At 46.0% G+C, this 26,643-nt stretch overlaps 2 protein-coding genes and 1 long non-coding RNA gene across 10 annotated transcripts; all 3 read left to right on the forward strand.

Moving 5' to 3' along the window:
• The first annotated feature begins 1,189 nt into the window (after nt 1–1,189).
• LOC121855032 lies at nt 1,190–5,811 on the forward strand. Its single transcript, XM_042349863.1, has 2 exons — nt 1,190–1,998; nt 5,739–5,811. The coding sequence occupies exons 1-2, from the start codon at nt 1,476–1,478 to the stop codon at nt 5,768–5,770; spliced, it is 555 nt and encodes a 184-aa protein (XP_042205797.1). The 5' UTR covers nt 1,190–1,475; the 3' UTR covers nt 5,771–5,811.
• On the forward strand, nt 5,807–17,541 carry LOC121855033. Of its 8 annotated transcripts, none has more exons than XR_006086690.1 (3): nt 5,807–5,841; nt 15,437–15,582; nt 17,483–17,541. It is a non-coding gene; the product is annotated as an uncharacterized LOC121855033 (long non-coding RNA). The 8 variants fall into 8 exon arrangements; XR_006086691.1 differs by lacking the exon at nt 5,807–5,841 and adding an exon at nt 5,892–5,904; XR_006086688.1 differs by lacking the exon at nt 5,807–5,841 and adding an exon at nt 6,208–6,223.
• On the forward strand, nt 17,538–26,155 carry LOC121855031 (serine/threonine-protein kinase N-like). The gene is made up of 5 exons (XM_042349862.1): nt 17,538–17,620; nt 19,739–19,829; nt 22,173–22,338; nt 24,151–24,376; nt 25,755–26,155. Exons 2-5 carry the CDS (start codon nt 19,747–19,749, stop codon nt 26,138–26,140), a joined length of 861 nt encoding a protein of 286 aa, XP_042205796.1. The 5' UTR covers nt 17,538–17,620; nt 19,739–19,746; the 3' UTR covers nt 26,141–26,155.
• The last annotated feature ends 488 nt before the right edge of the window (nt 26,156–26,643 follow it).

Genomic DNA, 26,643 nt, shown 5'->3' on the forward strand with positions numbered 1-26,643 from the left:
CACCCAAACTGTGGCGGTCACCTCAGCTGGAGCGCCAGAGGTACATCCAGAAGGGTCAGGAGGAGCGCTACCGTGAGGCTCTCAAGCGACGGACACAGCGCTCCGCCACCCCCACCAATGTTGTCGAGCTGGCTAGCTGCCCGCCTTCAGGGACTTCTCCAAGGAGGACCTCAAAGTTATCTCCAAGTCGCTCGAGACGCGAGTCACGACACTCCTCGGAGAAGGAGGGATCCTTCGGGCTGCCGGAACGCGAGTCGTGTAAGACGATGGAGAAGAAGGAATCCAACCGCCTGCTGGAGTGGATGCAGCAGTATAAGGCTCAGGAGAGTCGAGACTCAACCAGGTCACAGGAGCTGAAGGATTCAGAGTCGCTGGGGTACGCCGAGTCAGCGAGGTCACTGGATGGTACCGACTCCCTCGGCAGTATGGAAAGTAAAGACTCCTTCGGCACTGTTGCCAGGAGGAAGTCATTACCGTTCCCCAGCGGCGCTGAGGCGGACTCCTCTACCGGGGTGAGGAGGAGGGACTCCCTGAAGGAACTCCTGGAGAGGAGAGAACCCTCCAGGTCCCTAGAGAAGGCGGGAGGCCGCTGGAGAAGAAAGACTCCTTCAAGTTTCAGGACAAGAGGGAGTATTATCGCTTCATGGAGAAGAGAGACTCCAGCAGGGTCTCTGAGAGGAAGGACTATTCACGGTCTGTATACCCTGGCAGGTCCCGAGGACTCGGCACGGTCTGTAGACGGTGGAGACTCTGGTCCTCCTCTTCAGAGGAGAGACTCGGGTAGACTGAAGAGAAGGAACTCGGGTCGAGTCGAGAGGAGAGACTCAGACAGAGTCGAGAGGAGGGCTCAGGTAGAGAGGCTCTGGTAGAGTCGAGGAGGAGAGATTTCAGAGTCGAGAGGAGAACTCAGACAGAGTCGAGAGGAACTCAGGCAGAGTGAGGAGAGACTCGGGTGGAGTCGAGAGGAGAGACTCGGGTAGAGTCGAGAGGAGAGACTCAGACAGAGTCGAGAGGAGAGACTCAGGTAGAGTAGAGAGGAGAGACTCGGGTAGAGTCGAGAGGAGAGACTCTGGGAGACATGCAGCAAGAAGTGACTCTGGGAGGTTCTCGGAGACGCATGAGTCTTACAGGACTGAAGAAGGACGGGGCTATGAGGGCGGGTGAGAGGGCCGACTCGTCTAGTTCCTCCGACGCAGGTCTCTGGAGATACGTGAGTCTGACCTGGAGAGGGCGGGGTCAGGGAGCTCGGCGGAGGTCAAGATCCGCCAGCTTCCTGGAGCAGTTTCTGGAGACGGAGGAATCGTCAAGATCGGGCTCAGTCGAGTGGCAAGATGTTGTGTCGACGGTGAGGCGCCGACTATCTGCCTGCGCCCACAAGATGTCGACGACGGAGGCGGTCAAGTCCCAGGTGAGTGAGGCTCCTCCTGTACTGCCGGGGGCGGAGCGAGCACCCCCGCAGGCACCCCAGGAAGGTCATGTCGCCTCTACCACAGCGACGATTTGGCCCCAGGAGAGATTCCTTCCACGGAGACGACGAGCGGGAGACGCTTACTGTGGGCGGCGGAAGACTCATCAACGTGGGCGGCGGGAGACTCATCAACGTGGGGCTCTTCCGTCACCTGCCGAGGTTCCCCTTCAGTCAGACAGTGCCGGTGCCCGCCTCCAGGATGACGGAGGCCAGGACCACTTGTATCCCTGAGCAACGTAGGTTTGTCCGGCCGCAGCTCTTCGGGGAGATGACCCCACCTAAACGGCGAGGCATCCACTTTGGTCCTCCCCGGAACCCTCAGTGCTCGTGTGATAACTGCCGCAGCTGGACCTCAGACTCCAGCTGGCAGGTTCAGGGCAGCAGGTTACGGGCGTGGTCCCTAACGAACCACCTGTGCCCCGAGACCAGGGAGACCAGGGAGACCTCTGTACTGCCCAGCTCCTTCCCGGGCACCACACTATCCCGTGCCAACAGTAATGTCAGCGATAGCGCCACACACTCCCATGTAGGTAAGCCATCTACCCCCACCACCACCACCACAACCACCACACGCGCGTCACCACCTTCCACACACACACGCGTCACCACCTTCACCACACACACGCGTCACCACACACACGCGTCACCACCGTCACCACACGCGTCACCACCACCACCACCACCACCACCCACACGCGTCACCACCTTCACCACACACGCGCGTCATCACCACCTTCACCACACACAGCGTCACCACACACGCGTCACCACCTTCACCACACACACCAGACTATAAGGCCTTAACCGACCAAGCACAATATTATGGAACCTTGTAGCAACTCGACACACGGAGCAGAGTACCATAAGCAGTGTCTATTCTGTCTGTCTGTCTGTCTGTCTGTCTGTCTGTATGTCTGTCTGTCCAGTCTGTCTGTCTGTGTGTCTGTCTGTCTGTCAGTCTGTCTGTCTGTGTGTCTGTCTGTCTGTCTGTGTGTGTCTGTATCTGTGTGTCTGTATCTGTGTGTGTGTGTGTGTGTGTTCTGTCTGTCTGTATCTGTGTGTGTGTGTGTCTGTCTGTCTGTCTGTCTTGTCTGTCTGTGTGTGTCTGTATCTTGTTCTGTGTGTGTGTGTGTGTCTGTCTGTCTGTCTGTATCTGTGTGTGTGTGTCTGTCTCTGTGTGTCTGTCTGTCTGTATCTGTCTGTCTGTGTGTCTCTGTCTGTCTGTCTGTCTGTCTGGACGTGAGCGTTAATGACCTCTCTTGTACCTAATTAATCATGCATAGTTCGACCTAGTCCCCCCCCATAACTGGTGTTTCGAGAACGTATCTAGTTAACTTGGTGTATTTATCCCTCATGTCATTTATAAGTGATGTCGTTTGGGTATTGATGTCATTCTGTGTTAATTGATGTCATGTGGGTTATAGTGATGTCATTTTTGCTAGTGATGTCATTCTTTGTTAGTGATGTCATTCTTTGTAAGTGATGTCATTCTTTGTTAGTGATGTCATTCTTTGTAAGTGATGTCATTCTTTGTTAGTGATGTCATTCTTTGTTAGTGATGTCATTCTTTGTAAGTGATGTCATTCTTTGTTAGTGATGTCATTCTTTGTAAGTGATGTAATTCTTTGTTAGTGATGTCATTCTTTGTAAGTGATGTCATTCTTTGTAAGTGATGTCATTCTCTGTTAGTGATGTCATTCTTTGTTGATGTCATTCTTTGTTGGTGATGTCATTCTTTGTTAGTGAAGTCACACTTTGTTAGTGATGTCATTCTCTGTTAGTGATGTCATTCTTTGTTAGTGATGTCATTCTTTGTTGGTGATGTCATTCTTTGTTAGTGATGTTATTCTTTGTTAGTGATGTCATTCTTTGTTAGTGATGTCATTCTTTAGTGATGTCATTCTTGTTAGTGATGTCATTCTTTGTTAGTGATGTTATTCTTTGTTAGTGATGTCATTCTCTGTTAGTGATGTCATTCTTTGTTGATGTCATTCTTTGTTGGTGATGTCATTCTTTGTAAGTGATGTCATTCTTTGTAAGTGATGTCATTCTCTGTTAGTGATGTCATTCTTGTTGATGTCATTCTTTGTTGGTGATGTCATTCTTTGTAAGTGATGTCATTCTTGTTGGTGATGTCATTCTTTGTTAGTGATGTTATTCTTTGTTAGTGATGTCATTCTTTGTTGATGTCATTCTTTGTTGGTGATGTCATTCTTGTAAGTGATGTCATTCTTTGTAAGTGATGTCATTCTCTGTTAGTGATGTCATTCTTTGTTGATGTCATTCTTTTGTTGGTGATGTCATTCTTTGTAAGTGATGTCATTCTTGTTGGTGATGTCATTCTTTGTTAGTGATGTTATTCTTTGTTAGTGATGTCATTCTTGTTAGTGATGTCATTCTTTGTTAGTGATGTCATTCTTTGTGATGTCATTCTTTGTTAGTGATGTCATTCTGCTAGTGATGCCATTCTTTGTAAGTGATGTCATTCTTTGTAAGTGATGTCATTCTCTGTTAGTGATGTCATTCTTTGTTGATGTCATTCTTGTTGGTGATGTCATTCTTTGTTAGTGATGTCATTCTTTGTAAGTGATGTCATTCTTGTAAGTGATGTCATTCTCTGTTAGTGATGTCATTCTTTGTTGGTGATGTCATTCTTGTTAGTGAAGTCATTCTTTGTAAGTGATGTCATTCTCTGTTAGTGATGCCATTCTGTTAATGATGTCATTGTTTGTTAGTGATGTCATTCTTTGTTAGTGAAGTCATTCTTGTTAGTGATGTCATTCTTTGTAAGTGATATCATTCTTGTTAGTGATGTCATTCTTTGTTAGTGATGTCATTCTTTGTTAGTGAAGTCATTCTTTGTTAGTGATGCCATTCTGTTAATGATGTCATTGTTTGTTAGTGATGTCATTCTTTGCTAGTGATGTCATTTGTGTTATATGCGTTCTCACATCACCAGATAAGAGGAAAAATTAACGTAGGCTTTTGTAACTACTACTACTACTACTACTACTACTACTACTACTACTAATTATAGCGACACTTGGGTAATTACTATTGGCTAATTAGTGGGTTCGTTTTAAGTGTAATTGGTGGTTTGGTTTAACTGTTGTTTAAAGCCAATTAGGGGGTACGTTATCGCCCAGCTGATGTTAAACCCAACCAAATGTAACCAAAACCCAACCAAATGTAACCAAACCCCAACCAAACGTCGTCAAACCCAACCAAACGTAACCAAAACCCAACCAAACGTCGTCAAACCCAACCAAACGTAACCTAAAACCCAACCAAACGTCGTCAAACCCAACCAAACGTGACCTAAACCCAACCAAACGTCGTCAAACCCAACCAAACGTGACCTAAACCCAAACCAAACGTCGTCAAACCCAACCAAACGTAACCTAAACCCAACCAAACGTCGTCAAACCCAACCAAACGTAACTAAAACCCAACCAAACGTCGTCAAACCCAACCAGACGTGACCAAACCCCAACCAAACGTAACTAAACCCAACAAATGTCGCCAACCCCAACCAAACGTCGTCAAACCCAACCAAACGTCGTCAAACCCCAACCAAACGTAACCAAATCCTAACCAAACGTAACCTAAACCCAACCAAACGTCGTCAAACCCAACCAAATGTAACCAAAACCCAACCAAACGTAACCAAACCCCAACCAAACGTAACCAAACCCCAACCAAACGTCGTCAAACCCACCAAACGTAACCAAACCCCAACCAAACGTAACCAAACCCCAACCAAACGTAACCAAAACCCAACCAAACGTAACCAAACCCAACCAAATGTAACCAAAACCCAACCAAACGCAACCAAAACCCAACCAAATGTAACCAAAACCCAACCAAACGTCGTCAAACCCAACCAAATGTCGCTATGCTTAAGAGGTTACTGTGTTCATTAACTAATAAGGTGTGAAAATTGATAATTATTGTTAATATTATAACCGTGAGTTGCAATAACCCAGAAAGGTGTGTGTGGGTGGGGGTGAGGGGAGGGAGGGTGGGGGGGTAAGGGGAAGGTGTGTATGAGGAGGTAGGGGGGAGGAGGGGGGAAGGTGAGGGTGAGGAGGTGGGGGGAGTATAATTAGCACCACCTGAAGATTTTGCCCTCTCCAGCTTCCTCTCTCCCTCCCCAGCTTGTTTCTATAGAGGATTAACCTAACCCAAAACTCAAACCTAACCTAACCTAACCTAACCTAACCTAAAACCTAACCTAAACCTAACCTAACCTGTCTATTATGTCTTGCAGGCTCAACAACGACTAGAGGAAAGCAGCCATAAACTAGATCTGGTCCGGTTGTCTTTAGAGACTCTATGGAGCGATCTGCCTCTGCTCCCTTATGGCTGGTGAGGTGAGTACATAGTATGGCTCTATGGCTGTCTGGGTGGATGTCTGGCTCCCTATGGCTGGCGAGGTAAGTACATAGTATGGCTCTATGGCTGTCTGGGTGGATGTCTGGCTCCCTTATGGCTGGTGAGGTGAGTACATAGTATGGCCTCTCATGGCTGTCTGGGTGGATGTCTGGCTCCTTATGGCTGGTGAGGTGAGTACAAGTATGGCTCTATGGCTGTCTGGGTGGATGTCTGGCTCCCTTATGGCTGGTGAGGTGAGTCATAGTGTGGCTCTATGGCTGTCTGGGTGGATGTCTTGGCCCCTTATGGCTGGTGAGGTGAGTACATAGTGGCGGCTCTATGGCTGTCTGGGTGGATGTCTGGCTCCTTATGGCTGGCGAGGTGAGTACATAGTATGGCTCTATGGCTGTCTGGGTGATGTCTGGCTCCTTATGGCTGGCGAGGTGAGTACATAGTATGGCTCTATGGCTGTCTGGGTGGATGTCTGGCTCCCTTATGGCTGGCGAGGAGTACAGTATGGCCTATGGCTGTCTGGGTGGATGTCTGGCTCCCTTATGGCTGGCGAGGTGAGTACATAGTATGGCTCTATGGCTGTCTGGGTGGATGTCTGGCCCCTTATGGCTGGCGAGGTAAGGCAGTATGGCTCTATGGTTCGGGTGGATGTCTGTCTCCCTTTATGGCTGGTGAGGTAAGTACATAGTATGGCTCTCTATGGCTGTCTGGGTGGATGTCTGGCTCCCTTATGGCTGGTGAGGTGAGTACATAGTATGGCCTCTATGGCTGTCTGGGTGGATGTCTGGCTCCTTTATGGCTGGCGAGGTGAGTACATAGTATGGCTCTATGGCTGTCTGTGGATGTCTGGCTCCTTATGGCTGGTGAGGTGAGTACATAGTATGGCTCTATGGCCTCTGGGTGATGTCTGGCTCCCTTATGGCTGGTGAGGTGAGTACATAGTATGGCTCTATGGCTGTCTGGGTGGATGTCTGGCTCCCTTATGGCTGGCGAGGTAAGTACATGTATGGCTCTATGGCTGTCTGGGTGGATGTCTGCTCCCTTATGGCTGGCGAGGTAAGTACATAGTATGGCTCTATGGCTGTCTGGGTGGATGTCTGCCCTTATGGCTGGTGAGAGTACATAGTATGGCTCTCTATGGCTGTCTGGGTGGATGTCTGGCTCCTTATGGCTGGCGAGGTGAGTACATAAGTATGGCTCATGGTGTCTGGGTGATGTCTGCTCCCCTATGGCTGGTGGGGGTAAGTACATAGTATGGCTCTATGGCTGTCTGGGTGGATGTCTGGCCCCTTATGGCTGGTGAGGTGAGTACATAGTATGGCTCTATGGCTGTCTGGGGGATGTCTGGCTCCCTATGGCTGGTGAGGTGAGTACATATATGGCTCTATGGCTGTCTGGGTGGATGTCTGGCTCCCTTATGGCTGGTGAGGTGAGTACATAGTATGGCTCTATGGCTGTCTGGGTGGATGTCTGGCTCCTTATGGCTGGTGAGGTGAGCAATAGTATGGCTCTATGGCTGTCTGGGTGGATGTCTGGCTCCCCTTATGGCTGGTGAGGTGAGTACATAGTATGGCTCTATGGCTGTCTGGGTGATGTCTGGCTCCCCTGGCGGCTGGCGAGGTGAGTACATAGTATGGCTCTATGGCTGTCTGGGTGGATGTCTGGCCCCTTTATGGCTGGCGAGAGGTAAGTACATAGTATGGCTCTATAGCTGTCTGGGTGGATGTCTGGCCCTATGGCTGGTGAGGTAAGTACATAGTATGGCTCATGGCTGTCTGGGTGGATGTCTGGCTCCTTTATGGCTGGCGAGGTGAGTACATAGTGTATGGCTCTATGGCTGTCTGGGTGGATGTCTGGCTCCTTTATGGCTGGCGAGGTGAGTACATAGTATGGCTCATGGCTGTCTGGGTGGATGTCTGGCTCCTTTATGGCTGGTGAGGTGGTACATAGTATGGCTCTATGGCTCTGGGTGATGTCTGGCCCTTTATGGCTGGTGAGGTGAGTACATAGTATGGCTCTTGGCTGTCAGGCTGCCCCGTGCTGGGAGTGAGTACAGTATGGCTCTATGGCTGTCTGGGTGATGTCTGGCCCCTTATGGCTGGCGAGGTGAGTACATAGTATGGCTCTCATGGCTGTCTGGGTGGATGTCTGGCTCCTTATGGCTGGTGAGGTGAGTACATAGTGGCTCTATGGCTGTCTGGGTGGATGTCTGGCTCCCTTATGGCTGGTGAGGTGAGTACTAGTATGGCTCTATGGCTGTCTGGGTGGATGTCTGGCTCCCTTATGTATGCGAGGTGAGTACATAGTATGGCCTCTATGGCTGTCTGGGTGATGTCTGGCTCCCTTATGGCTGGCGAGAAGTACATAGTATGGCCCCGATGGTGGGATGTCTGGCTCCCTATGGCTGGTGAGGTGAGTACATAGTATGGCTCTATGGCTGTCTGGGTGATGTCTGCCCCTTATGGCTGGCGTGAGGTAAGTATATAGTATGGCTCTATGGCTGTCTGGGTGGATGTCTGGCTCCTTATGGCTGGCGAGGTGAGTGTACATAGTATGGCTCTATGGCTGTCTGGGTGGATGTCTGGCTCCCCTTATGGCTGGCGAGGTGAGTACAGGATGGCTCTATGGCTGTCTGGGTGGGATGTCTGCCCCTTATGGCTGGCGAGGGTACATAGTATGGCTCTATGGCTGTCTGGGTGGATGTCTGGCTCCCTTATGGCTGGCGAGGTGAGTACATATGGCTCATGGCTGTCTGGGTGATGTCTGGCCCCTTTATGGCTGGTGAGGCACATGTATGGCTCTATGGCTGTCTGGGTGGATGTCTGGCTCCTTATGGCTGGCGAGGCACAGTATGGCTCTATGGCTGTCTGGGTGGATGTCTGGCTCCCTTTATGGCTGGCGAGGTGAGTACATAATATGGCTCATGGCTGTCTGGGTGGATGTCTGGCTCCCTTATGGCTGGCGAGGTAAGTACATAGTATGGCTCTATGGCTGTCTGGGTGGATGTCTGGCTCCTTATGGCTGGTGAGGTACATAGTATGGCCTCTATGGCTGTCTGGGTGATGTCTGGCCCCTATGGCTGGCGAGGTGAGTACAATAGTATGGCTCTATGGCTGTCTGGGTGGATGTCTGCTCCCTTATGGCTGGCGAGGTGAAGTACATAGTATGGCTCTATGGCTGTCTGGGTGGATGTCTGGCTCCCTTTATGGGCTGGCGAGGTGAGTACATAGTATGGCTGTCTGGGTGGATGTCTGAGGATGACTAACCCTTGAGTAGATGACTTAACCTTGAGTATGATGACTTAACCCTGAGTATGACTTAACCCCTGGAGTATGAGGATTAACCCTTGAGTATGATGACTTAACCCCTTGAGTATGATGACTTAACCCTTGAGTATGATGACTTAACCCCTTGAGTATAATGACTTAACCCTTGAGTATGGTGACACTGAATCCCTTGAGTATGATGACTTAACCCCTTTGAGTATGATGACTTAACCCCTTGAGTATGATGACTTAACCCCTTGAGTATGATGACTTAACCCCTGAGTATAATGACTTAACCCTTTGAGTATGATGACTTTAACCCCTTGAGTATGATGACTTAACCCCTTGAGTATGATGACTTAACCTTGGAGTATAATGACTTAACCCTGGAGTAAGTATGACTTAACCCTTGAGTATGATGACTTAACCCTGGAGTATGACTTAACCCCTGGAGTATGATGATCTAACCCCTTGAGTATGATGATCAACCCCTGAGTATGATGACTTCAAGTACTCAAGGGGTTAGTGGATAGTTAGGTTAGGTTAGGTATAGGCTGGTATAATGCATTGCTTTTTGGTCAAAGTTCAGATCCCCCAGTGAGCTACCACCGGGGTGAGTTGCCCTTTCGTTGGAGTGTAATCTAATTGGTTGTTGGGTGACGGCACTGTGCCACGCAACGTGATGTCATTCAAAGAGACCGTCTGAATGAAACCTATACATACATACATACATACACACCGTACATACATACATACATACATACATATGATACATACACATACTGTACATACATACATACATACATACATACATACATACATACGAGAGAGACATACAGACAGACAGACCAACCAACAGTAGACTGCAGGACCACACACACACACACACACACACACAGACACACACACACACACACACACACACACACACACACACACACACCACTGAATCATTTTCCTGACTCTGTTTAAGGGTAGTTAAGTGAGGTTGTTTGGACGCAAAATCCGAATCACTTCTATAATGACTCCACCAGTGGCGTGAATCACCGGTAGACAGAGAGACAGTGCCGGGTGAATCACTGGAGACAGAGAGACAGTGCCGGTGTGAATCACCGGTAGACAGAGAGACAGTGCCGGTGTGAATCACTGGTAGACAGAGAGACAGTGACGGTGTGAATCACTGGTAGACAGAGAGACAGTAACGGTGTGAATCACTGGTAGACAGAGAGAGACAGTGACGGTGTGAATCACTGGTAGACAGAGAGACAGTGCCGGTGTGAATCACTGGTAGACAGAGAGACAGTGACGGTGAATCACTGGTAGACGAGAGACAGTGACGGTGTAATCACTGGTAGACAGAGAGACAGTGCCGGTGTGAATCACTGGTAGACAGAGAGACAGTGCCGGTGTGAATCACTGGTAGACAGAGAGACAGATGTGTGAATCACTGGTAGACAGAGAGACAGTGCCGGTGTGAACACTGGTAGACAGAGAGACAGTAGCGGTGTGAATCACTGGTAGACAGAGAGAGCAGTGACGGTGTGAACTGCAGACAGAGAGACAGTGCCGGTGAATCACTGGTAGACAGAGAGACAGTGCCGGTGGAATCACTGGTAGACAGAGAGATAGCCGGTGTGAATCACCGGTAGACAGAGAGACAGTAGCGGTGTGAATCACTGGTAGACAGAGAGCAGTGCGGTGGAATCACTGTAGACAGAGAGACAGTGGGAATCACTGGTAGACAGAGAGACAGGACGGTGTGAATCACTGGTGACAGAGAGACAGTAACGGTGTGAATCACTGGTAGACAGAGACAGTAACGGTGTGAATCACTGGTAGACAGAGAGACAGTGCCGGTGTGAATCACTGCAGACAGAGAGAGAGACAGTGCTGGTGTGAATCACTGGTAGACAGAGAGACAGTAACGGTGTGAATCACTGGTAGACAGAGGTAAGTGATGGGAATCACTGGTAGACAGAGAGACAGTAACGGTGTGAATCACCGGTAGACAGAGAGACAGTGACGGTGTGAATCACTGGTAGACAGAGAGACAGTGACGGTGGAATCACTGGTAGACAGAGAGACAGTAAGCCGGTGTGAATCACTGGTAGACAGAGAGACAGTGCCGGTGTGAATCACCTGGTAGACAGAGAGAGTGCTGGTGTGAATCACTGGTAGAGCAGACTGGAGACAGAGAGACAGTAATGGTGTGAATCACTGGTAGACAGAGAGACATGATGGTGTGAATCACTGGTAGACAGAGACAGTGCCGGTGAATCACTGGTAGACAGAGAGACAGTGACGGTGTGAATCACTGGTAGAGAGAGAGGTGAATCACTGTAGACAGAGAGACAGCGTGTGAATCACTGTGACAGAGAGACAGCCGTGAATCACTGGTAGACAGAGACAGTGACGGTGAATCATTAGACAGAGATGGGTGTGAATCACTGACAGAGAGACAGTAGCGTGAATCACTGGAGAGACAGTGACGGTGTGAATCACTGGTAGACAGAGAGAAGGCCGGTGTGAATCACTGAGGAGAGACAGTGCCGGTGAATCACTGGTAGACAGAGAGACAGTGCTGGGTGTGAATCACCGGTAGACAGAGAGACAGTAGCGGTGTGAATCACTGGTAGACGAGAGACAGTGCCGGTGTGAACTGGTAGACAGAGAGACAGTGCCGGTGGAATCACTGGTAGACAGAGAGACAGTGACGGTGTGAATCACTGGTAGAGGAGACAGTAACGGTGAATCACTGGTGAAGGAGAGAGAGTAACGGTGTGAATCACTGGTAGGAGAGAGACAGTGCCGGGTGTGAATCACTGGTAGACAGAGAGAGACAGTGCCGGTGTGAATCACTGGTAGACAGAGAGACAGTAACGGTGTGAATCACTGGTAGACAGAGAGACAGTAACGGTGTGAATCACCGGTAGACAGAGAGACAGTAACGGTGTGAATCACTGTAGACAGAGAGACAGTGACGGTGTGAATCACTGGTAGACAGGAGACAGTGACGGTGTGAATCACCGGTAGACAGAGAGACAGTGACGGTGTGAATCACTGGTAGACAGAGAGACAGTAACGGTGTGAATCACCGGTAGACAGAGAGAGAGACAAGCCGGTGTGAATCACTCGGTAGACAGAGAGACAGTAACGGTGTGGAACTGGTAGACAGAGAGACAGTGCCGGTGTGAATCACTGGTAGACAGAGAGACAGTAACGGTGTGAATCACTGCAGACAGAGAGACGTAACGGTGTGAATCACTGGTAGACAGAGAGACAGTGCCGGTGTGAATCACCGGTAGACAGAGAGACAGTGCCGGTGTGAATCACTGGTAGACAGAGAGAGTAACGGTGTGAATCACCGGTAGACAGAGAGACAGGACGGTGTGAATCACTGGTAGACAGAGAGACAGTAACGGTGTGAATCACCGGTAGACAGAGAGACAGCCGGTGTGAATCACCGGTAGACAGAGAGACAGTATGGTGTGAATCACTGGTAGACAGAGAGACAGTAACGGTGTGAATCACTGGTAGACAGAGAGACAGTGACGGTGTGAATCACTGGTAGACAGAGAGACAGTGCCGGTGTGAATCACTGGTAGACAGACAGTGCCGGTGTGAATCACTGCAGACAGAGACAGTGCCGGTGTGAATCACTGGTAGACAGAGAGACAGTAACGGTGTGAATCACTGGTAGACAGAGAGACAGTAACGGTGTGAATCATCGGTAGACAGAGAGACAGTAACGGTGTGAATCACGGTAGACAGAGAGACAGTGACGGTGTGAATCACTGGTAGACAGAGAGACAGTAACGGGAATCACCGGTAGACAGAGAGACAGTGCCGGTGTGAATCACTGGTAGACAGAGAGACAGTAACGGTGTGAATCACTAGACAGAGAGACAGTGCCGGTGTGAATCACTGGTAGACAGAGAGACAGTAACGGTGTGAATCACTGGTAGACAGAGAGAGCAACGGTGTGAATCACTGGTGACAGAGAGACAGTGCCGGTGTGAATCACCGGTAGACAGAGACAGTGCCGGTGTGAATCACTGGTAGACAGAGACAGCGGTGTGAATACTGGTAGACAGAGAGACAGTAACGGTGTGAATCACTGGTAGACAGAGAGACAGTACGGTGTGAATCACTGGTAGACAGAGAGACAGTAACGGTGTGAATCACTGGTAGACAGAGACAGTGACGGTGTGAATCACTGGTAGACAGAGAGACAGTAGCGGTGTGAATCACTGGTAGACAGAGAGACGTAACGGTGTAAACGGTAGACAGAGAGACAGGACGGTGTGAATCACTGGTAGAGAGAGACATGCCGGTGTGAATCACTGGTAGACAGAGAGACAGTAACTGTGAATCACCGGTAGACAGAGAGACAGTGGTGGAATCACAGTAGACAGAGAGACAGTAACGGTGAATCACCAGACAGAGAGACAGTGCCGGTGTGAATCACTGGTAGACAGAGACAGTAACGGTGTGAATCACTGGTAGACAGAGAGACAGTAACGGGGTGAATCACTGGCAGAGAGACAGTAACGGTGTGAATCACTGGTGAGAGAGACAGTGCCGGTGTGAATCCCTGAGACAGAGACAGTAACGGTGTGAATCACTGGTAGACAGAGAGACAGTGCCGGTGTGAATCACCGGTAGACAGAGAGACAGTGCCGGTGTGAATCACTGGTAGACAGAGAGACAGTAACGGTGTGGAATCACCGGTAGACAGAGAGAGGTGCTGGTGTGAATCACTGGTAGACAGAGAGACAGTAACGGTGTGAATCACTGGTAGACAGAGAGACAGTGAACGGTGTGAATCACTGGTAGACAGAGAGACAGTGACGGTGAATCACTACGGTAGACAGAGAGACAGTAACGGTGTGAATCACTGGTAGACAGAGAGACAGTAACGGTGTGAATCACTGGTAGACAGAGAGACAGTAACGGTGTGAATCACTGGTAGACAGAGAGACAGTGCCGTGTGAATCACTGGTAGACAGAGAGAGACAGTGCCGGTGTGAATCACTGCAGACAGAGAGACAGTGCCGGTGTGAATCACTGGTAGACAGAGAGACAGTAACGGTGTGAATCACTGGTAGACAGAGAGACAGTGACGGTGTGAATCACTGGTAGACAGAGAGACAGTAACGGTGTGGAATCACTGGTAGACAGAGAGACAGTGGTGTGAATCACTGGTAGACAGAGAGACAGTGCCGGTGTGAATCACTGGTAGACAGAGAGACAGTAACGGTGTGAATCACTGGTAGAAGAGAGACAGTGCCGGTGTGAATCACCGGTAGACAGAGAGACAGTAACGGTGGAATCACTGGTAGACAGGAGACAGTGCCGGTGTGAATCACTGGTAGACAGAGAGACAGTGCCGGTGTGAATCAAGAATCACCGGTAGACAGAGAGACAGTGCCGGTGTGAATCACCGGTAGACAGAGAGACAGTGACAGGGGCGTTATGGCACACAATGGGACAGTCTCATTGGCACTGTCCTCCTGAAACCTTTCTCTGTCACTTCCTCATTCCGTCACTGTCCCCTCGTCACGTCCTTATTGCCGCCCCCACCTGTCTCCCCTCCCTGTTCCCTCCCCCTCCTCAGCTAGTCACTTCCCTCCTGTGGGATCAGGGGGTGGGGTCAGTCCTCCCATACATCAGCTGTTGCCTCTGACGTAATATAGTAAATAAATACACTACTCATTATTTTCTAATCAATTTAGTCTTTATTTTACACAAGTTTGAAGGAAATAATATTACTTGGTAGTTTAGTGAAGGATGAAGGATTAAAACGAGTGTGGAAGACAAAATAGAAATATATTATGAAATTCTCCCAAGTGTGGCTACTTGGCATAAGGAATTGCGAACCGATAAATTTAATTATAACTTTAAATTACCACGACTTAACTTAATCTGATTTAATTTAATAATCTTAGTGTATTTTTTTTTAATTTAGTCAGGTTTAGTTTAATTTTTATTAGTTAGTAAACATAAATAAATATAGGCTCGTAGCTTATGTTAGGTTAGGTTAGGCTGGTCAGGTTAGGTTAGGTCCAGGTCAGGTCAGGTCAGGTTAGGTTAGGTTAGGTTAGGTCAGGTCAGGTAGGTTAGGTCAGGTCAGGTCAGGTCAGGTTAGGTTAGGTTAGGCTCGTAGCTTATGTTAGGTTAGGTAGATTAGGTCAGGTTAGGTCAGGTCAGGTCAGGTTAGGTTAGGTCAGGTCAGGTTAGGTTAGGTTAGGTTAGGTGGGTTAAGAACACTTATTACTGAAAATGAATTCTCTCTAATGTGTCTGGTCTCTTTCAGGTGAAGCGAGAGCTGGAGAACTCCCTCTCTGCGTCACCTTCCCCAGCCAACTACACCAGCCTCTATGATAAGGAGAACTTCCCCACCCGTCGCTCACAAGCACTACACAATAAGGGAGCCGCCGTCACTGGCAAGTTAGAAGTAAGGTGAGTATCTGGTGTGGTGTGTGGTGAGTGTGGTGGTGTGGTGAGTGTGGTGAAGTGGTGAGTGTGGTGTGGTGAGTATCCGGATGTGGTGAGGTCCGGATGTGGTGAGTATCTGGATGTGGTGAGTGTGATGGTGTGGTGAGTATCCGGATGTGGTGAGTGTGGTGTGGTGAGTATCTGGATGTGGTGAGTGTGATGGTGTGGTGGGGTGGTAATGATGAGTGTGGTGATGTGATGACTGTGGTGAAATGGTGAGTATCCGGATGTGGTGTGTGTGGTGTGGTGAGTATCTGGATGTGGTGAGTGTGATGGTGTGGTGGGGTGGTAATGATGAGTGTGGTGAAGTGGTGAGTATCCGGATGTGGTGAGTGTGGTGTGGTGAGTATCCGGATGTGGTGAGTGTGGTGTGGTGAGTATCTGAATGTGGTGAGTGTGATGGTGTGGTGAATGTGATGAGGTGATGGTGTGGTGAAGTGTATCCGGATATGGTGAGTATCCGGATGTTGTGAGTGTGGTGTGGTTGTATATCCCTTTGTAAGATGGTGAAATATTGTGCACAAGATGATAGTTGACGCCCTAATGTATGTCTCCCCACCAAGTGTTGTCAGGGGTGCCACAGTCGACAGTGAGTAAGTTTGTCCATTGGCGTAAGTCATCCTTCTGCAATATTGCATTCTTGATCTAACCTAACCAAACCTAACCTAACCTAAACTAACCTAACCTAACCTAACCTAACCTAACCTAACCTAACTTCAACTGTAGGATTGGTACTCTAACTTCAAGAGTAGGATTGGTACTCTAACTTCAACAGTAGGATTGGTACTCTAACTTCAACAGTAGGATTGGTACTCTAACTTCAACAGTAGGATTGGTACTCTAACTTCAACTGTAGGATTGGTACTCTAACTTCAACTGTAGGATTCGTACTCTAACTTTAATGGACTAATGGCCTCCACCCCATACAACCTAATCCAGAACCCAATATATAGATCTCCGACACAACGCAGTTCACTATTATGATAATTTTCTTGGGGTTAGGTTAATCGCGTTATCACAATTACAACCCTGGCTAGTAATCCAGTGAAACTATATTTAACTAACCTATAGAGAAGTCCCAGTCCAAAGTCCCAGAGGGTCCAGAAACCTCTGACTCAGAGAAAAAGTCCTATTGTGTCCGTTAGATTGGCCTAAATAAACAAAGTCCATTGAGGTCAAAATCCATGAAACCTCATCTAATCTAACTCTATAGAGATGAAAGTCCTTTATATCGAGGGTCCGTTAGATGTGAAACCTCCATCTAACGAACTATGTAGAGCTAAAATCCATTATATCGAGGTTTCACTCTATACCTGTATTAACCCCTAAACTTTGAGTTTTATCTATTAACGTATAAATGTTTGTTTTTATGAAAGTTCGATGTTATTAATGTTTTATTTTGTATTTTTTACCCACGTTATTATAGTCTTTCAGTCCTTTATTTAATTCAGCGAGGTGTGACCTAACCTCTTGTGTCGCCAGGGATTTGATTACCACATCCACCCAATCAATCCTGTTTCATATCATACTGTATTTAACTCATCCATTTCCCACAGCTTAATCCCTGTTTCATCTGTGCCCTACTTAACTACCGTCCATTTCCCACAGCTTAATCCCTGTTTCATCTGTACCCTACTTAACTATCATCCATTTCCCACAGCTTAATCCCTGTTTCATCTGTGCCCTACTTAACTATCATCCATTTCCCGCAGCTTAATCCCTGTTTCATCTATACCCTACTTAACTACCATCCCATTTCACAGCTTAATCCCTGTTTCATCTGTGCCCTACTTAACTATCATCCATTTCCGCAGGCTTAATCCCTGTTTCATCTGTACCCTACTTAACTACCCATTTCCCGCAGATTGATTGGTGTTCAAGACCTCTGGAGGACGCTCCTGGCCGTTCCTCGCCGAGATACACTGACCCTAGACCTCAAGTCATTCATGAAAGGCGTCACAGGAAATCGTCAAATCCTATTCTGTTAGGGATGAAATTTCAAGTAAGTTTTGACGGCTCAGATTTCATAGTCAGGGGATACTGTTATGCTTTATGGGCTTGGTTCATAGTCAGGGGGTCACTGTTATTGGCTTTATGGCTTGGTTCATAGTCGGGGTCACAGTTATTGGCTTTATGGCTTGGTCATAGTCAGGGGGTTACAGTTATTGGCTTTATGGCTTGGTTCATAGTGTGGGGTCACTGTTATTGGCTTTATGGCTTGGTTCATAGTCAGGGGGTCACTGTTATTGGCTTTATGGCTTGGTTCATAGTCAGGATCATGCTATTGTCTTTATGGCTTGGTTCATAGTCAGGAGGTCACAGTTATTGGCTTTATGGCTTGGTTCATAGTCAGGGATCACAGTTATTGTCTTTATGGCTTGGTTCATAGTCAGGAGGTCACTGTTATTGTCTTTATGGCTTGGTTCATAGTCAGGGGCCAGTTATTGTCTTTATGGCTTGGTTCATAGTCGGGTGGCAGTTATTGGCTTTTATGGCTTGGTTCATAGTCAGGTCACAGTTATTGGCTTTGTGGCTTGGTTCATAGTCAGGCCTACGGCCTTTATGGCTTGGTTCATAGTCAGGGGTCACCGTATTGGCTTTATGGCTTGGTTCATAGTCGGGGGTCACCGTTATTGGCTTTATGGCTTGGTTCTATAGTCAGGGGTCACTGTTATTGGCTTTATGGCTTGGTTCATAATCGGGGGTCACAGTTATTGGCTTTATGGCTTGGTTCATAGTCAGGGGTCACTGTTATTGGCTTATGGCTTGTCTATAGTCAGGGGTCACCTATTGGCTTTTGGCTTTGTTCATAGTCGGGGTCTTATTGGCTTTATGGCTTGGTCTTATAGTCGGGGGGTCACCATTATTGGCTTTATGGCTTGGTTCATAGTCAGGGGTCACTGTTATTGGCTTTATGGCTGTTCATAATCGGGGGTCACAGTTGGTGGCTTTATGGCTTGGTTCATAGTCAGGGTCACTGTTATTGGCTTTATGGCTTGGTTATAGTCAGGGGTCACCGCATTGGCTTTATGGCTTGGTTCATAGTCGGGGTCACCGTTATTGGCTTTATGGCTTGTCTATAGTCGGGGGTCACCATTATTGGCTTTATGGCTGTTCATAGTCAGGGGTACTGTTATTGGCTTTATGGTTGGTTCATAATCGGGGGTCACAGTTATTGGCTTTATGGCTTGTCATAGTCAGGGGGTCACCTATTGGCTTTTATGGTTGGTTCATATCAGGGGTCACTGTTATTGGGCTGGCTGCAAATCGGGGGTCACAGTTATTGGCTTTATGGCTTGTTCATTCAGGGGTCACCGTTATTGGCTTTATGGCTTGGTTCATAGTCAGGGGGTCACTGATATCGGCTTGCTTGGTTCATATAGATATTGAGTGTGAGTTGAAGTAAACATTGAGTGTGACTTGAAATATTGTAGACCTGTCTGATGGGGTCATTCAATAAGCTAGTCTTTGTAATAAATCTGCCTAAATTGGGTTAAAGCTTAATGATTCCAAATTGGCGCCATTGTCGATCTGAAGGAAGGTTAATGTGAGGAAACTATCGATGTAAAAGATATTATATTTGGGTTAATTCTGATGTAGATTCTGTTTTGTCGTCTATAAATCGAAAACTGTTTGGTGTGTTTGAGAGAGAAATATGGTACGTTATTTTACCTGGATGTGTTCACCTAATGGCCGAATGAGGAAACATACGTCAGTGTTAAATATATACTGCGTCCAAAAGTATGTATATTTCCCTGTGAGTATTCTGAGAGGTTTCTGAGATAGTTTATATATGAGCAGAGGTTCTCAGAAAAAATGTGTATATACAGGATCTTACGATTTTATGGACATCATGAATATACTTGGATAACATACAGCAACATTGTCCTTGTTTATTGATGACCTTACAACATCAACAAGTTACTGTAGTGTTGATGTCGTATTACAGGAGCAGTACAAACGTTGATGCGATCGATGCAGAAATGTGAAGGCTGCATGTTTACATTTTTTTTTCAAGATTATTTTCATTGAGTGATTTATATAATATATTTCACTGTTTTATTGTGGTTTAGAAGTGAATTGGATGGACTATGTAATGAATCTTCTTCCTCTCTTGCAGATGATGTAATGGCAGTATTAAAGTTAGATAATAACAAAGTCGTCGGCCAAACTAGCTGGAAACCTTGCTCTCAGTCAGCGTGGGACCAGAGGTAAGACACTCTCGGGTTTATCTAACTCCTGATGCTCTCACAGTCTTGGGGGGGAGGTCAGGGAATGGGTCTTGTTAGAGTATATTAAAACCTCTTTATTTATTGGACTATATAGAGATTAAAGTCCTTTATATCGGGTCTATTTGATATGATACCTCCATCTAATGAACTGTGTAGAGATGAAAGTCCATTATATCGAGGGTCTGTTTGATGTGACCCCCAAACTAATGGACTATATGGAGAGAGAAGTTCGTTATATGGAGGTTTCACAGACGTCCAGAAGTTCATTATATGGAGCTTTCACAGACCCCCAGAAGTTCGTTATATGGAGGTTTCACAGACGCCCAAAGTTCATTATTTTCACATTCCAGAAGTTCATTATATGGAGCTTTCAGAGACATCCAGAAGTTCATTATATGGAGCTTTCACAGACGCCCAGAAGTTCATTATATGGAGCTTTCACAGACGCCCAGAAGTTCATTATATGGAGCTTTCACAGACGCCCAGAAGTTCATTATATGGAGCTTTCACAGACGCCCAGAAGTTCATTATATGGAGCTTTCACAGACGCCCAGAAGTTCATTATATGGAGCTTTCACAGACGCCCAGAAGTTCATTGTATGGAAATTTCACTATAAAAAATCCTTCAAATTTCAAGTTTTCAGAAGTTTAATTACCATATTACATGATTTTTTGCTTTCATGAATACAGTTCTGGTTAGAAAGATACATAACTGTTCTGGCATGTACCCAATGTGTGTTTTATGGTACAGAAAGTTACATATTAATTCTTGTGTTGTAATTCTTTTTTCCTTAACCACTAGAAGATGGTGATTTAACCCTTTGAGGATGATGATTTAACCCTTTGAGGACGATGATTTAACCCTTTTGAGGATGATGATTTAACCCTTTGAGGACGATGATTTAACCCTTTGAGGACGATGATTTAACCCTTTGGGGACGATGATTTAACCCTTTGAGGACGATGATTTAACCCTTTGAGGACGATGATTTAACCCTTTGAGGACGATGATTTAACCCTTTGAGGATGATGATTTAACCCTTTGAGGACGATGATTTAACCCTTTATGCTACGGCTCACAAGATCAACACCTATTGACCACTTTGGTTCAGAGACAGGAAAGGAGTAATGAATTTAACAGCTAACCAAACCTACCCTAACCTACCCTAACCTACCCTAACCTACCCTACCCTAACCTACCCTAACCTACCCTAACCTACCCTAACCTACCCTACCCTAACCTACCCTACCCTACCCTAACCCAACACTCCAGATCGTAATGTTTGCCGGGCGTTCGATGTTATGGCCGAGAGGGAGTTTATTTTATTTACGATCTGTTTATTCTAATTCTTCATCCGTTAATTGTGAAGAGGATGGATAGGAAGAGGAGAGAGAAGAGGAAGAGAGATAGAGGGAGAAGAGGAAGAGAGATAGAGAGAAGAAATTGTGAGAGATAGAGTAGTGAGGAAAGATATATAGATAGAGAGAGAAGAAAGAGATAAAGAAGAAAGAGAGAAAGAAGAGAGAGAGAAGGAGATATAAAGAAGAGAGAGAGAGAAAGAGATAAAGAAGAGAGAGAAGGAAGTATAAAGAAGAGAGAGAGAGAGATAAAGAAAAGAGAGAGAGAGAGATAAAGAAGAGAGAGAGATAAAGAAGAGAGAGAGATAGAGAATGGTGCAAGATGAACCGATAAAACAACAGGGAAGATAACCTATATTTTACACACTGTTATCCTCAAAGTGTTCAGCATCAGAGTAAACCTGAAGGGAATTTTCTCACTCGCAACATTTCCTGGAAGAGGGCGAGATGTTCGTCGACGGGGAGCTGAGTATGAAGTGTCCGTTGTTATTACCGCGCTTCAATAACGATCGTCATCAAGTCTGGCGGCTAGTTTAACCCCTTGTCTCTCTCTCTCTCTCTCTCTCTCTCTCTCTCTCACAAGCCTTATACACCTGGTACAGTGGCTGGCGCATTTTGTGACATGTGGCAACCCCGTGTTTGTTTACATCGTATCGAGACTCCCGGAAGGTACCCGAAGGAATCTCGCCATAGTAGCCAGACCACAGAGGTTCCGTTCCTGAAATTCGTCCTTAAATCGGCACCTCCGTAAATCACGTGGGGTTTGTTGTGTGTCTAGTTCTCGTGGTGGCGGCAGGAGTGAGAGTCAGGACGCGGGAATTTAGTCTATCTATGTCTGTGGGTTGGTTTGTCGTCGTGAACCGATTTTCAGTAATGTATCGGTTTTATTCCCGATTTACCGATTTTTACGTCATCACATCAACTAATTATGTGTTATTCTTTTTCTTTTTTCTCTCTCGACAGATTTAGCATCGACTTAGAAAAATCCCGTGATTTAGAAATAGATATTTACTGGCGAGACTGGCGGTCGCTGTGTGCGGTTAAGTTCCTAAGGCTGGAAGAGTTCATTGACGATGTAAGACACGGCATGGCACTCCAGCTAGAACCAAAGGGACTACTTTTTGCTGAGGTAAGGTCTTTTTTTTTTCCATGGGGTCTTTTTTATTAGATCTTTTTCATGGGGTCTTTTTTATTAGGTGTTTTGTATAAGGTCTTTTTTGTGGGGTTATGTTCATGAGGTCTTTTTAAATGTCTTTTAGGTCATTTTTTGGTCTTTTTTCCTTCTTAATTTTGTCCTGATTTTTTCCAGTCTTTATTTGTAATTTTCATGACCTCATTTTAATTCATACACTTAAGTCAATGATGTAAGGGTGAGTGTTTCAGTGACCAGAGAAGCACATCATTGAGAGGCTGTCGGGAGGGATGTGCTGATGATGGCGATGCACGTTCTGGTTATGTGCGCAAAGTGCGCGGACGAATACAGTCACAAGTGCATGAATACCTGTATTTCACGTACACAGACCTGGTGTACAGTCCGTTGTATTGAGGTTTCATATCTAATGGGCCTTGATATAATGGACTACCCTCTACCATATACAGTACAGGGCCTCCCAAGTTCGCGGATTTTTACTTCGCGGTTCTCGGTTAATCGTGGACGACACCCTGGATGTACCCAAGAATGTCTGTGGGTAGTTTTAAAGTTGCTGGCATTTTCACGGCTGAGACAGGGAGCCATTCATTCTAGAGACAGTAATTTCCTTTACCTATATTGTATATATGTACACACACAAAACTCATACAAATAAATAATAATTGGAAAATCACCTCACAAATAATTGGAAACAAATTTATTAAAAGTGGTACAGTCTACCCTCAAGTCCGTGCTCTGTTACAGTACTTTATTAATAGAGCATAGACTTGAGGGTAGACTGTCCCACTTTTAATAAATTTGTTTCCAATTATTTGTGAGGCGATTTTCCAATTATTATTTATTTGCATGAGTTTTGTGTGTGTGTGTGTCTACACACACACACACACACACACACACATATACACACACATATACAATACAGGTAAAAGAAATAATTGTCCTAAGGGCAAACACATAAAGCGAATATACATTTCTTTGTACACAAGTAAAAATGTACCCCCCCAGTAAGCAAATATTACAATTCGCGGTCATGATTTGCTAACAATTCGCGGTCATCTTGAGAACCTAACCTGTACTAGTCCATTATATTGAGGTTTCAGATTTAATGGACCTTGAAATAATGGACTACCCTTTCCCATAAGTCCTGTAAATAGAGGTCGTGCTCTATGGTCCTCCTTAGACACAAACATTGGACTTATGAACTGCCAAAGATGCGAACGAACTTACCCGTCCATATGTCCGTATAGTACAGAATTCATACAAGTTATTTATACATTACAATACTGTTTAAGTCTAGTAATATATAGAGTAATTTGTTTGTTTATTATTGGGGTAAAGTCGTACCATAACACTCGCTCCAGAATGCGTCTTTGTGGAGGGGGTCCGATGATCCCCAGAAGGATCCCCACGACTCCTGTTGTCTCAGTAGGGTTGTCAGAATCCTTCGTCCGCTGGGTCATATTGTCTAATGCAAAATCGTGAAGATATTGTTTAGGACGAGTATGGGTCACGTGTGGTTTGGATTTTTTGTGTTTGGTTTCTATAAGGGTGAGGTTGGTCTTACGTACGAGTCTCAGAACCGTAGAGAAGTGACTGTGTTTGGGGTCTCGTTGTTGAAGGGGAGGCGCCATAATGAACTACTACATAGACCACAGTAACTGATAAACTGACTAACTGTAAATGTAAATTTGATGCGTAAAATAAAATTGAAATAAGCCTTTGTTTTTTTTTATGAATGTTTGTCGATTTATTGACAACGTATAACTATTTTTTCCCGCTTCTCCCCAACAGATCAAATTCCTAAACCCGATGATCTCTCGCAAGCCCAAACTACAGCGGCAGAAGAAGCTGTTCATGCAGAAGGGGAAGGTGCCGAGACCGAACCAGATGAACATCAACGTGGCGGCGTGGGGGAGACTCATCAAGAATATCCAGCCGAACCACGAGCCTGTCCATCACTCGCTCTCTGGGGGCCACTCCATCGCCACCTCTAGTTCGGCCACTCCTATTACCCCTGGTGAGTGATGTGGGAGAGTCCTAGGGGGGAGGGGGTGAGTAGGAGGGGGCTTAGGAAGAGTACCTGGAGGCCAAGTACAGGTACAGAAGAGAGGTGTACAAGGCTTACTAGTGTGAACAGGATACATTAGGTGAATCATTGAGAGGCTAGAGGTGAGGTAGACAAGGCAATAGCAGGTAGATACAAGGCTGTGTTTGGTGACCTGCGTGTGAGAAATGACTAGGTAATGCGGTTGTTGGTAACGAGGAAATGAAGGCCGCTCGGAGAAAATAAACAACAACGACAGCTGAAAGAGGAGTACAAATGACCGTGGTTTAATGACTGTAGTTGCTTGGGGGGTAAACATCGTACTGTACTGAAATTGTCTGACCGGGAAGGGGGTAGTGTAGATGTAGCAGAACCAGCAACCGAACCATGGCCAACGATTGAAAGAGAATAGAGAATAGACAAAGATGATTGATTGAATGAAGGATAGAAAGTCTGTCCTAATAGATTGGAAATAATTGTGGAAGTGTTGAAGGCATCTGTGGGTATTGATATGATGATGATGACAAAATTAATAGGATGAAAGTATTAGATCAGTTTATAAAAGTCTTGGAAACAGTGGTCGTGAAATGCGGTTCTTTTGTAAGTAGAGGTGTATCTATAGTGCGTTCCCTGTGTGTCTGTCTGTCTGTTGGTTATCATGCTTGTAATGTCCTCTTGTTCATCACCGTTCAGGTTTATTTGGTATAGATAATTGATGTAATGGTGAGTGTGGGTGATCAGGGAGCACATCATAGAGGCGATGTCAGGATTGATGTGCTGGTGATGTGTCAAGATGGTCTCACATTGGTGGGTTATGTCTTGATACAGCAGCTCTTTGTTTTGTGATCTGCTAGAGATGGGGATGTGTTGGAGCCAGATAACTTCGACTGTTAGCTTGTTTCACATTTCAGCATACTACCTGTAAGGCTCCTCTTTACATTCTGAACATAATTAAGAAGGTAATTTATTACTTCTGAACATAATTAAGGAGGTAATTTGTTACTTCTGAACATAATTAAGGAGGTAATTTACTCTGAACATAATTAAGAAGAACATAATTAAGTAATTTGTTACTTCTGAACATAATTAAGAAGGTAATTTGTTACTTCTGAACATAATTAAGAAGGTACTTTACTCTGAACATAATTAAGAAGGTAATTTTTACTTAACATAATTAAGAAGGTAATTTATTACTTCTGAACATAATTAAGGAGGTAATTTGTTACTTCTGAACATAATTAAGGAGGTAATTTACTCTGAACATAATTAAGAAGGTAATTTGTTACTTCTGAACATAATAATTTGCGTCACCTTTGAGCCTCATTAACGTGTTTTGTTTCTCCTCCCACAGGTCCTAGAGCTCTCCCCACCCGCTTAGATTTCGACAACGAGAAGACGCCCGGGGAGGAACGCCACTGCCGCCCCCTGGCCATATCGGAGGTGCGGCCGCTCAACATGGCAGTCATAACGTCTTCCCCGGCTCCCCTGCATCTGGAATCCCCCACGGTGGCACCCCCGCCTCCTTCCATCACCCACGGTGCCCCCACACAACTCCCGCCTGCGCCCGCACTCATGGCCCCCACTCATCACATACCCACGTACCCCGCCCCACACGTCCCGGCCTACCACCACCCCGCCCCCGGTACACCGTCCACCCCCGCTCACCATAGTGTCTTCCCCGTCACCCAGACACCCACCATACACCCTGCTCACTCCATCACTGTACAGGTAAGATGATGGCTGGCTGTCCTGTTTACCTCATGTGTGTGTCTTGTGCTCAGGGCCTCAAAAGTATGTTGTGTTTACTAACGACGACAAAATCTTCATAAACAGACAATAAATAATACAATAACTACAAAATCTTCATAAACAGACAATAAATCATACAATAACTACAAAATCTTCATAGACTGACAATAAATCATACAATAACTACAAAATCTTCATAAACAGACAATAAATCATACAATAACTACAAAATCTTCATAAACTGACAATAAATCATACAATAACTACAAAATCTTCATAAACAGACAATAAATCATACAATAACTACAAAATCTTCATAAACAGACAATAAATCATACAATAACTACAAAATCTTCATAGACAGACAATAAATCATACAATAACTACAAAATCTTCATAGACAGACAATAAATCATACAATAACTACAAAATCTTCATAGACTGACAATAAATCATACAATAACTACAAAATCTTCATAGACAGACAATAA

The sequence above is a fragment of the Homarus americanus genome, unplaced genomic scaffold, assembly GCF_018991925.1.
Source record: "Homarus americanus isolate GMGI-L3 unplaced genomic scaffold, GMGI_Hamer_2.0 scaffold10063, whole genome shotgun sequence".
Taxonomy (NCBI): domain Eukaryota; kingdom Metazoa; phylum Arthropoda; class Malacostraca; order Decapoda; family Nephropidae; genus Homarus; species Homarus americanus.

Coding starts and splice junctions, on each gene's coding strand:
- LOC121855032 (XM_042349863.1), top strand. CDS start 1,476: ATGTCGCCTCTACCACAGCGACGATTTGGCCCCAGGAGAGATTCCTTC. Junction 1,999..5,738: donor CGCCACACACTCCCATGTAG/GTAAGCCATCTA, acceptor TATGTCTTGCAG/GCTCAACAACGACTAGAGGA.
- LOC121855031 (XM_042349862.1), top strand. CDS start 19,747: ATGGCAGTATTAAAGTTAGATAATAACAAAGTCGTCGGCCAAACTAGC. Junction 19,830..22,172: donor CAGTCAGCGTGGGACCAGAG/GTAAGACACTCT, acceptor CTCTCTCGACAG/ATTTAGCATCGACTTAGAAA. Junction 24,377..25,754: donor GGCCACTCCTATTACCCCTG/GTGAGTGATGTG, acceptor CTCCTCCCACAG/GTCCTAGAGCTCTCCCCACC.